Genomic DNA, 12,638 nt, shown 5'->3' with positions numbered 1-12,638 from the left:
GAAACCAAATAACAAACAGACAGACAACTAAATATGGCTGCCCCCATGATAATATGCCGGGCCTGCCTCACAAAATTCTCAAATATTTCCCGAAATGTCCACAGAAATGGCCATTTTTCGCAGCTCTTGCAAAGACATCGATACTCCACAGGTAAAACAGCCAATTATCTAACAATCTACAGTTTTCAAATGGTCAATACAGCAACGAAGTCTACACCGATAGGGTTGCACAATGCGCAAGTCAAATCCCGCTATCCCATCCGTTCATGTAATTTGTAAACACAATCTGCATGCGGGTCTGTATGTAGTCGTACCAATCTTTTGGCTGCTGCGTGTTGTTTTGGAGTAAAGCCACTCTTCAACAGTAGATATCGAAGGGAGTGGTAGGTCTACGGACCTGCGTTAGGTAAATACGGGCACCGATCATACAGAAAGTAGGGATTCGTTATTCTAAATCGTACACGTAACATATGATCACGGGCCGTGACATGATAAAACCAAATTAAACCCAATAAATTTGATTAATTTATGCGCCGATCTGTAACCATATTTGGATCAAGTCCTATACTAGGACTGGACAATGTCTGTAATGTTTTCTTCATCAGCAGTTCGACTGTACCATGTTCTACAGCACAAGGCAATAGGCTGGGTGTGGCTGTGGTATCAATAGCCGTACGAGTATGGAGAGGCTGCGCCACCTCCCAACTCAGGGGGTAGCCAAACCCGGACACTGTCGCCATACTCGTAGCGCTATGGTATCAAGTGACGTCGGCGAGTGCCTGCATTGGCGATTTCGGACAGGATATTATGATTGCATTCACTTTCTCATGAAATACAAAATCCTTTATCAGCACATGCTTCACGCGCAGCAGCCCACCCTGAACACATATACTAGTAGATTGGCCAGGGAGCAGGTCACCTCGACCCCCTGTCTGTTTCAAACCTGAGTAATTCACACCCTCTTGTTGCTGGTTGTGGTCATCTCGACCCCGGTACCCTAGTCACTTCGACCTCATCACAGTTTTCCCATGATATGACAACAAAATATATCATGGGACTTGCCTGCAAGAATTGATGGTGTTTCTGTGAGAAAATCTGCTTTCTTCAAAACAATAATTTCAACATTTTGATACGCAAAATGCAGGCCCAATGGCCCAGCACCTGTGCGTACGTGGTAATAATTAGCTGTGTACAACAATACAATGCATCTGCCTAAGCTTGGCCATGGAGGTTTTTAGCACATGGTGCATTCACTCCCGGCGTTACTGAGCTTCCACTAAAACCCTTCAAAGCACTATGAGCATCAAACAAAACTGACTACCAAAGGAAAGGTATGAGGGGTCGAGGTGACTAGGATGGAGGGGTTGAGGTGACCAGGGCTGACGTTTTCAAAACGGTCAGGGGTTGAGGTGACTGGAAGCTGATCAGCTGTAGTCATCGTGGAGTTAGGATTGTATGAATGTATACTTCTAGGAAGGTGGCAAAGTACATTATGCTAATGCATTACATTGAGATTGCTTGGTCATTATCACTTTGGCAGGAACTTACAAAAATTAAACAGTATATCGTATAATCTGATTGGTCGATACTCAAACTGGCCGAGCCTGTAACTGGCTGAGCCCATAAATGGCAGATTTCCCTTGTATTCATCGTTTTTTGTCGCTCATTTTCTCATGGTTGTTTGTATACTAGTAGTCCCTCCACAAAACCCTGAGCGCCTGTGGACAGGGCTGCAAGTTGCAAAAAGGGAAATGAAACAGTTTTTGAAAACTTAGGAATTTCACATCAAGTGTTATGTTAATAGATCAAGAAGCATTGATGAAAATCATTCAATTTTTCAAAAATGTACAGAAAATATGAAATTAAAGTCATTAAAAAGTAACAATGAATGGCTGCAGTAACAATTTCAATAACTTATCAGCCATGCATAGTGTAAAGAATGAACAAATCACAATGTGAAAAGGTTACTATTGATATTACTAATCATGACATAAAACAATTGCTAATGGTCATATTGTTGACTTTCAGCAGCAAGTAACTATGACTATGACCTGGTGGTCATTGGAGGAGGGTCAGGCGGTCTAGCATGTTCCAAAGAAGGTAAGTGGTGTTCAATAACTCATTAGCACCACTATACAGTGCTCAGTAAATCGAAGCCAAGATTACCTGTAGTGAAATGTGAAACTTTCTGGGTAATAATAATAATAATTCACGCTATGTGTACAAGTGATGAATTTTCACAATTTTAAACCCAAAATGTCTTTGTTTTTTGGAAATAATTATGTACCTCAAGACTTTTGGCAAATTATTCATTTTGGAAATCCATCATCTTTGTATATATGCAGAATGTGAATTATATCATATAAATTTTGCATATTTTTCATTTTGTCTGTAATGGCTGAAGCTGCCCAGTTTGATAAGAAAGTATTGGTGATGGACTATGTTGACCCTTCACCTCAAGGTATGTACATCCTCCTCCTTCACCCTTCACCTCAAGGTATGTACATCCTCCTCCTTCAACATGGTAATTATACCAAAGTGGATTTTCTGCAGCACAGAAATATTTACCAAGCAGATTGTATAAATACTATAATGTTACAAAATTAGATTTCAAATTGGAGCTGTTTAACAAAGATTATTCAGTTTTCCCTCATTACTTCTCCCTGCTGCCCTAGGTATCCCTCGGGTATCTTTTTATTATCTTCACTATGATAAATAAAACACAAAGCAATCACTCGAAGTGTATTAGATAATAGAGAAATGACTTGGGATGAATTTTCAGATTGAGCAAGGTGTTCAGCCAATTGCTTCAAGACACTCTGACCAATTTCGATGAGAAGTGACTTTCCAGGGAGTTTAAAATGTCTGTGATTGTCAAAAATAATTAAGAGATGCACCATTCTAGTGTAAAAATGCCATTAAGCAAAGAAAAAAGACAGAATTTATGTTTCGATGAAAAGTAATTTTACTACTAGCTTCATCGATTTTATCATGTTATTTTTACTTCAGGTACAAAATGGGGTTTAGGTGGAACATGTGTCAATGTTGGTTGTATACCAAAGAAACTGATGCATCAGGCATCATTACTAGGTGAAGCTGTACATGATGCTAAGAAATACGGCTGGAATATTGATGGAAATCATGATATTACTTGGTAAGTATTCGGTGCCATGTTTAAATGTATGCATTATTTATGCAAACATAGCTTGGTTTCTTGATTTTCTCTCAGTACAGCTCTTGACATTGAGCATAATACGTGAGTTACCGGTACACACATATGATTCTCAGTGTTTGACCACAGTCCCTCAGAGCCTACAGAGGTACTTGGTTTAGCAGATGATAACAGAAGTCCCTCAGAGGTACTTTAGTTTGGCAGATGATAACATAATTGGAAGATAAAGCCCATTCCTGCATACAGTATTCCCATTTTGAAGGGAATTACATTTGGAACATGAATTCAAGGCCTGATTCTGAACACATACTGTGACTTTGTTTCATTTTTTATTCCAGGGAGAAACTTATTGAAGGAGTGCAAAATCATGTGAAGTCACTAAACTGGGGACACAGAGTTCAACTCAAAGACAAGTAATTAATGTAGCCATACTCTTTGTAATCCTGTTTTAATCTACTATACGGTAAATTCCAAACAAACGAAACAAAAATCCAAGTGTGACCATAGACAGTATCTCTACTGTCTATAGTGTTACATAGTACCGGTATTTCCAAGTTAAATGTTTTTGCTGTGGTTGTAATAGGCAAACAAATCATTGTCACAGTCATATGGTACAACTTAGCTGCAGAACATTTAATATTGCTTTTACACATGCATATAACTGAATATAGATTAATGAATATATTGTCACTCAAAGAGCTTCTCCATCTTTCAAAATAAAAATGAAAAATAATGGCATACAATGAATGTTAGAGTTGTTGAGTATCATTTGAATTCATTTTACTACACAATCTACCAAGACTGTAAATAGACTGACAAACTATTGTTTTCTTGCCATGTTTTAACTTTTATGAATTCCTTCTACATATGATCCTTTGTGAAGTTTAGTATTGGTGATACAACTTTAATCAAGAATAAACCAAATGTCTTATCTTTTTTCCAATTATCCAGGAGAGTGGAATATTTGAATGCTAAAGGTTCTTTCCTTGATGAACACAGAATTAAAGCAGTTATGGCAAATGGTAAAGAGGTAAATATTATTTATTAGAAAATTTGGCAGAATTTCTTTCTGAATTAGTGAATATGAGATAATGTCTGATCTATATATCTGCCTTATGTCTGATATTGTGTCATTGTTTCTCAAAGATTAAGTAAATGTTTTGATCGTTTTAAGTAAACTTGTTTAATGGTGGACTTATCAACAAATTTCAATGATATTTTCTTGCAGAAAGTAATAACAGCAGCAAATGTTGTCATAGCAACTGGTATGAGACCCAGGTACCCAGTGGAGGTAAAATTTATTTTTCTGTAATGTGGTAAATCACTTTGTCTACAGTGGTCAAAGTAAAAGTTTCTGAATATAAAATATCTTTTTCATATGTAACATTGAAGTAATGAATTTATTATTTTAAAACCTAGACTTTAGCCAATGTATTGTTCAGTACAATGATTGAAAAAACTCTAAAAGAGTTAAAAACTTTTCAATACTGTTTGTGGTTCCTGCAAGAAAGATGCTTGCTACTTGTCCACTTGAGTCGGTCGTTGTGGTTGACCTCCTTTTTGATTTGGACCGCTAAAAGAAGGCTACGATGGTATTGGAAAACCCAAAAGTCGGTCAAACAAAAAATTGCAAAGTCAGAATGGGGCATCCATCAATGCTGCATCTTCAATTAGGAATTGTACGGTAGTTTAACTCAGTGAAGTATCTCAGGTAATTTCAACATAAACACAGCAGTAGGGGGATGTATGGTAAACATTGACAGTTTCTATGTGTCACATCAAGTCAATTAACCATCAATTCTTGTCTTTTAGGTTCCTGGAGCACAGGAATTTTCCATCAGTAGTGATGATATCTTTTCACTGCAGAAACCTCCTGGTAAAACGTAAGTTTATGAAAATACCATAATGCTTTTGCGACATGGTGTATATATGCATTCATTTATCAATGTTTAAATGGTTGTAACATTTATCATGTTTGTCAAAATCAATTGTAAATTATATAAAAAGTATCTTAGATTGTATGGATAATATTGAAACTTCCGATTGGTTTCTGTACTGCAAGAGGCCTTATCGATAACAACAATGAAAGATTACAGTATTTATCCAACAGTTTTCTCAGTTACAGTTCTTAATAATGGTATTGGTAACTAATGGTAGTATTTTAATCCATTTACAGCAATTTGTCTCTAGGATCTTGCTCCATTACAATTTTTATTGTAGGTAGTAGTTTTGTTTGACTTGAAGCAAGTACATCACAAATGATGGTTTCCTGTTTTTCATTTTCATTAAATAGATAAATCATTTTGCTGTAATTATGAGATTGTTATAAATATGGAGCGCCAATGCATCTGAAAAATTCATCATTAAGTTTGATTTACAGTTGTCAGATATAAGTTAAGATCATGATCTTTATCTCTTGAACAGTTTAGTGATTGGTGCAAGCTATGTGGCATTGGAGTGTGCCGGCTTTCTTCATGGTCTTGGTTTTCCAACATCTCTAATGGTTCGATCCATTGCTTTAAGAGGCTTTGACAGGGTAATTTGGTATTTATCATTATTACTACCAGCTTATCAATAAATCAGTCAGTTTTTCAGTCAATTACTCATTCCAGCAGACTTTAATACATGTGTCATCATAATTGAATTCATGGTTTTACCATAGTGCAGCAGCTCTGTACACTAGAAGACATCAATAATTGTTTACTAAATATTTGAAAATATATTATGTATTTCTAAAACAATTGAGCTTCTAGAAATTTTAAATTGGAAGAAGGAAAACAGACATGCACTAAAGTGTATTGTTGACAAATGATTTTGTAGTGTCACACAACATCAGGTGGTTTCAAAGAAACATAGTGCAGTGTCAGACAACATCAGGTGGTTTCAAACAACATAGTGCAGTGTCAGACATAGTGCAGTGTCAGACAACATCAGGTGGTTTCAAACAACATAGTGCAGTGTCAGACAAGGTGGTGTAGTTTCAGGCAATATTGAGTAGTGTCTTGCAATTTTTACCATCCATTATGTTCATAAAGTACTCATGTAGTCTGATAAGTAGACAATCCAATTCTCTGTTTAAGACATTGGTCACGATTTGTTTTCAGCAAATGGCAGGTTTGGTGGCAGATCACATGCAAGGCGTGGGTATTCCATTCCTGTGGACATGTGTTCCTATCAATCTTGAGAAGGATAACAATGGACAAATAGTAGTCACTTACCAAAACACACAAACTGAGGAAATTCATCAAGATGTCTTTGACACTGTCATGATGGCTATTGGTAAGTGTTTACATATGACATAACATGGTTGTAGAAATAAATTGTATGCATTAGATAGTAAACTGAAATTTTATGCAGTGTGTTTTGGAAGTTAAATTTCTGACCTATTTTCAGTATTTGTAGTTGCTTTTCTCTTGACTGTTGTCATTTGATTGAAATGAATTTAACAAGATATAATTTGTATGTAGGAATAATATATCTTGCTGGAGGCATCATGGGCCAGTGGCTAGAGCAGTGGACTCACGATCACAGGATGGTGAGTTCGAGCCCCGGCATGGCCATGGTGTTGTGTCCTTGAGCAAGGCACTTTATTCCTCATTGCTCCTCCCCACCCAGGAGTGATGGGTACCTGGTAGGACAGTGGTTGTAATGTGTGTGTTTAGCTCTGCTGCGCTTATTGGCTGCACATGTGAGCTGTGGTTTGTTCCCCAGGGAGTTGAGTGGTATCATATTAGGTCCAGTGACCAGGGGTAATAATAATTGTAAAGAGCCTTGAGCACATGTACTTGTGGATATGTGCGCTATATATAAGAACCCAATATTATTATTATTGTCACAGTCAGATTACAGTTTGCAAGTCTGTGCCAGTGTACAGGGTTAATTTCTGGTCCATTGTTTTGCCTATTCAATGACAATTTGTATTATGACAATATTTTGTATTCTTTCATTCAGGGAGAGATCCAATCACATCGAACATAGGCTTGGAGAACACATCTGTACAAGTGAATGAAAAAGGTTATGTGATTGGTGAAAATGAACAAAGCACAGTACCGCATATCTATGCAATTGGTGACATACTGGAGGTGAGATATGTCATCCATTGTTGTTTGTTATCATGTGACTATCTTGATCTTTTATGAACTTTGCCTTCAACACAACTGGCAATATTGTATTGAAGGAATATGATTCCTACATCTCACCAAAACAAGAGTTTCAGTTTGAGCAGTAAATATAGCATTGTTTGATCCCTACTTCTTTGACAATCATAATGTAATGAGCCATACCTGTACAGCCAAGGTAGGCATCAGCATTTCTATGTATCATACAATTTGATGTAGCAGTGAGTGGTGTTCAGCAGGAAGTCTGTGACACACTGTCAGAATCATTGATGATGTGTTTAATTGACAGAGTGGTAAAGAGTTGACACCGGTGGCCATCAGAGCTGGAAAACTACTGGCACAGAGACTCTTTGGTGATAGTAAACTCCACATGGATTACACAACGGTAGGTGTTCATTGAATTTTGCCAAAACTACATTACATATAGTGTGGAGATGTGTATTTTCAACGGACATGCAGAGTCTATACAGTGATTTTGAAGGAACTACTTTTGTGAATGAGAAGATTTAACTGTGTACAATTTTGGTGTGTTGTTGACAAAAGTAAAACATACCAATGAAACATTTACTTCCAGTCAAAAGAGAATAAGAATTTCCTATAAAGGTATGATTTATCCTGGAGCTATCCTACTTTCAAGTATCAAATATAGGTGAAACACAGTATCATGTTTTCTCTTTTTATGAAAATGTCTGTCGTGGAAATTCACAGGAAAATAAATCTCCAAATTACACAATAAAATTGAACACATCCATTTTAGGTGGTTTTTACACCAAGTGTGCTGGCTACCTACCCTGATGATGTAATATTGTTGAAAGCTGATATATGGTGGTGACATCTCTTCAAAGGGGGTCTCAAGATCTAGGATGACATTAAAATAAGGATGAAAGTAATTAAAATGTAGCAATGATCCTTAGCACATGGTGATTGAAGACATTTCCATACTGTCCATGCAAATGTAGAACCATAGAAGTGGTGCAACAATTGTGGTTACTAAATGTGCAACATGCGGCTAATGATGTTTGATAATTAAAATAAGAGCAAGTGATGTATGTCATTGCAGGGCAAGAACACGGTCCCTCCACAAAACAAGAACAAGTAAAACAATTGAAGCAAATCTGAACAAATTTGTCCTTCCTCAACAATATTTATTGCACCAATCTTTATACAGTACCCTTCCCTTTACTGATGTATTTTAATGACTTGTTCTATGCAATACAACACCATTACAGTAAAAATGTGTACAAAAGAAAACTGCCATATGGTGCTTCAATTCAGCAAAAACAGCACTGACAGTGACCTCTCCAACTAAGTAATTTACAAATGCATTCAAAATGCATTGATTGAGTCAAGCAGCAGGTAATCAAAATTCTGAAACCATAGTTTAATTGAGTGAAACTTCTGTCAAGTAAAGTACACACAGAGTCATCATTGGTAGAAGTTACTGTAACTTCCGATCTTTATCCATTTCCTTGATTCAAAGGTCTCGTCTCTGCTGTTGGATATTTTTCAGGTACCTACAACAGTGTTCACTCCATTAGAGTATGGTACAGTAGGTTTATCTGAAGACGCAGCAATCAGAAGATTTGGAGAAGACAACATAGAGGTGAGCTGAATCCTGACCTACTGACCTACAGCTTTGGCATACATTGGCGTTTTGACTGTGACTGTTATTTTTGTAAATATTTTTGATCTATGTACAAATTTACCAATTCTTAATCAACTCTCATTCAGCATGTGGAAATACCCAGTATTTGGCTTGTCAACACAATCTGTACATATGTTGGTTCATTCATTTACATTTCTGTATGAAATGAAGTCTGTTGACAGTAATAATACTCTGTCTCGCTCTTTGTACACTGTGTTGTCAAGCTAAAGAACAGCATATTTCAACATGTTTTTGAAAGTGCACTCTGTAGGTATTATATATTGATACACAGAATAAAGAGCACTGAAACAAAATGGTCAAAAATTACCACACCTTTGGCTGTATCAGTGATGTGAGAGACAACAGAGAGATCCAAGTAAATTGCGTACTCCACCAATGACCTCTCCAGAAGTTTGGAACTCATTTTCTCATTGTATATTTGGTAACACAATTTGTCAAGAATATCAACTGCAACATGGACAGATTCCACAGCTTTTTTCAAAATACAGGACATTATTCTTCAACATTTTGAACATCTTATTCAATCATTGTAATATCTCAGCAATGCTTTATGATGTATTTTAGGTGTATCATGCATTCTACAAACCATTGGAATATTCTGTTGCTGAAAGACCAGCTGAGCAGTGTTATATCAAGGTTTGTAATTTACTATTTCATTATTCAACTGTTAAATTAATCTTACCAATCTACATCTCTGAGTGTTACAGAACTACCCAAATTTGTCAGAATTGTGAACAATCAATGAGATTATACATTTAGTTGTAATTTATCCATTACAGATGATATGTAGACGAGATGGAACGCAGCAAGTGTTGGGACTTCATTTTCTGGGTCCTCATGCTGGTGAAGTGATCCAAGGATTTGCCGCAGCTATGAAGTGAGTTGGTTTGACTGTTGAATAAGGGCATCATAATAACTTGACTTCAAAAATATTTCTCAATGGATATTAGATGTTTCAAATAACGCTACCACAAACATGTAGGACTTGATAATGAAGAAAAGGAGTTGTTTCTTCTTTTAAATATTCATTATTATGACAATATACATGAACAATACTTTGTCTCTCCGTGGCCAGAAACTGAAACTACTGTACCATACATTGGTATTGCTCCCAGGTCATAGGTCATATCCTCCAGTCAGAGTACAAGAGGGCGCTTCACTTGAAATACTTTGTGGTCACAACACATGGTTATCTGCCAACTGGCGTTCCACATATTCATAGTTATCTTTCGTATTTTTATATGAATAGTAAACTCCATAAATTTACCTACTGTTTATTTCATAGATGTGGTTTAACCCTTGATACCATGCAATCAACGATAGGAATTCATCCAACATGTGCTGAGGAAATAGTGAAACTTCACATCACAAAACGGTCCGGATTGGATCCGACAGTGACTGGTTGCTGAGGTTAAATATCATCCCTGATCAATACATGTTACCTCCAAACCATCCAGTGGATTTCATAATTGTACCATGGTCAACCGTTATCAACTCTACCATCTTTAAGACTTATGGCATCTACCAAGACTGTCATCAACTGATCACTCTGAGATCTTATCACAGAGGTGATTTCTGTATGGTATTGGACCAAGATAAAGTTGATAGTTGCTGTACTTCAATTTTATCTCAGTCCACGTCAGTTTTCTTAAGCAGTGAGTAGGTGATAATGTGGATAAATCTACTGGTTTGGCTTTGAAACTTTCAATTGTATCTTGAAGTATCATGTATGGCAGGGATGTAATAGAATGTTTTGTTTTCACAAGAGTTGCTTCACAAGCCAGTCAAGAGTTAGTGTTATTTCATGGTTGCATGTATGACTATGGTCAATAGCCATCAATTGTCTGTGTAGTCTATAATTCAGCATGAAGTGTAAATATGCATAATTAATTGAGTGATGTTCAGGGTGGACTGATGACACGTGAATTTCATCTTGAGCGAAGTATTTATTCAGTCAACTATTGTAGATTAGCTTTATCAGTTTGTGGATGATGCAATACTGTCATGCAGCTGTAGGGCAGTACAGTATAGTGCAATGTTTGTATCATAAAAGTCTATTTATATCTGATTGTAATCAAGTAACTATATGACGCGTCCAATACTAGAGTTTACATGTTTTGAAAACATGCATGGAGTGGAAATTACTGTAATAGAAGTCTTCTTTCAACCTACTGCTCTAGTAAGATTTGCGGCATTTGATGCGAATTTATTAATCATTCTATTAGAGTAATTCCAAATAAAATTTGGAAATTGTAGATAAGCTGGCAATGAACGCGCAATGTAATATATATTTTATTTTACAAAATACAATGAACAGTGTACCAGTAAGTCAGAGTGATTTAAAATGACTGACTTGTGAAGCATACCATTTTTGCCGCAAATGATGATCTGCCTTTAAAACCTGTTCCAGGTGGGGTAGATTTGATAACTTGGCAAACCTTATTTTAACCAAACTGTATCTGTGTATTGAAAAAGTAGTCCAATGTGTGATGAGATTAGACAATCCTTTCTCAGGTTGAAATAATAGGTAGAACTGATCTTTGTGCGATATGTATCATTTATCATAACCTGTATTGAGATAGCGGAATAGTTGTTTTGTACTTGTAATCGTGCACAAATGAGACGTTTTTGCTTTTCTGTAAAAAGTTTTACTGAGTAGAGTTGGTCTTGTTTGAATTTTTTTTTTTGAGAATTTTTTCTACAACTCAATACAACCCAAGTTACTGTGCATTGATTCATTCTTTTGGAAGTCAAAATGTTGTTACAGAATACATTAATAATATTGTAGTAGCTGAAAAGTCATTTCATAGGATGGCTGCTATCGAACTGTTTCTAAGCCAGAATATTGTCACTTCAGACATCCATCAGCACGTCTGCATGAAATGATAGTATTTTGGACCTTTCGTCTTTGTTAATCACTTGCTGGTTAGGTTTTACTGGCAACCTGTAGCATTAGCACACCAACAGATTGAAATGTAGAGTTTACTCTGAATCACAAAATTCTTCTTACAAACTAGTAGTGCTCACTTTTGTGGGTGTGTACATAGTAATGCAGTCAATGTATCATTGTCCTTTACAATATTTAGGTCTTTGTGACTTTGATAAAGTATTTTTTAAAGTTGAACCCATTTGCAAAACCCTGTCATAATTGACATGCAAGATGCTTTATGTCAGCGGTAAATTTAAACCTTGGTATTGATGTCAGTCTGGCCAATGTGCAGGCACTTCGAAGGTTATAGAAGATTGGTGTTTTAAAGCGCAGTGGTCGTCGTGCTGCGCGTGCGTGATTTTTTGTTGATAAACATAAATTTTTGTAAACATAAGTCTTCTCAACTTCAATAGGAGTGAGATGGGAGCAGTCCCCCACTTTGTTAAGGCCTTTGTAAGACTCAACATCATGCAATAGTAAAATATTAAGATCGGAAACGAACTTCAGTGGTGTATTTCTATCTATAAACTCGTGTAGAGCTACAAACATTGGGACACTACACTCAGCACGTATGTCGCTGAGTTTACTGCACGCAGACACAGTGAACAAAAAGCTTTGATCGCGCGCGATCACGCTGGTTGTACACAATGCTATGTACAGTACAGTGAAAATACATAACTAAAATGATCAACATTGCCTATATATGTAGACCAGCAACAAGCACAATGCCTAACACAAAAGGTACACTCAAGA

The 12,638-nt window shown here is 36.5% G+C and overlaps 1 protein-coding gene across 6 annotated transcripts; it reads left to right on the top strand.

Moving 5' to 3' along the window:
• Positions 1-15: 15 nt before the first annotated feature.
• On the top strand, positions 16-12,080 carry LOC139145803 (thioredoxin reductase 2, mitochondrial-like). 6 transcript variants are annotated; one of them, XM_070717184.1, is made up of 16 exons: positions 16-151; positions 2,029-2,100; positions 2,405-2,461; positions 3,010-3,154; positions 3,511-3,585; positions 4,124-4,202; positions 4,401-4,463; positions 4,985-5,055; positions 5,597-5,708; positions 6,277-6,451; positions 7,124-7,254; positions 7,580-7,675; positions 8,801-8,893; positions 9,521-9,592; positions 9,736-9,833; positions 10,242-12,080. In XM_070717184.1, the coding sequence occupies exons 1-16, from the start codon at positions 34-36 to the stop codon at positions 10,363-10,365; spliced, it is 1,581 nt and encodes a 526-aa protein (XP_070573285.1). In that variant the 5' UTR covers positions 16-33; the 3' UTR covers positions 10,366-12,080. The 6 variants fall into 6 exon arrangements, with proteins under 6 accessions (XP_070573285.1, XP_070573286.1, XP_070573284.1 ...); XM_070717185.1 differs by having other exon boundaries at positions 2,032-2,100; positions 10,242-10,554; XM_070717183.1 differs by having other exon boundaries at positions 2,032-2,100; positions 2,405-2,497; positions 10,242-10,554.
• Positions 12,081-12,638: the final 558 nt, after the last annotated feature.

Source organism: Ptychodera flava, chromosome 12 (genome assembly GCF_041260155.1).
Source record: "Ptychodera flava strain L36383 chromosome 12, AS_Pfla_20210202, whole genome shotgun sequence".
Classification (NCBI taxonomy): Eukaryota; Metazoa; Hemichordata; class Enteropneusta; family Ptychoderidae; genus Ptychodera; species Ptychodera flava.
This window is presented reverse-complemented; position numbering and strand designations above follow the sequence as displayed.

Coding starts and splice junctions, on each gene's coding strand:
- LOC139145803 (XM_070717182.1), top strand. CDS start 34: ATGGCTGCCCCCATGATAATATGCCGGGCCTGCCTCACAAAATTCTCA. Junction 4,203..4,400: donor TTATGGCAAATGGTAAAGAG/GTAAATATTATT, acceptor ATTTTCTTGCAG/AAAGTAATAACAGCAGCAAA. Junction 5,056..5,596: donor CAGAAACCTCCTGGTAAAAC/GTAAGTTTATGA, acceptor TCTCTTGAACAG/TTTAGTGATTGGTGCAAGCT.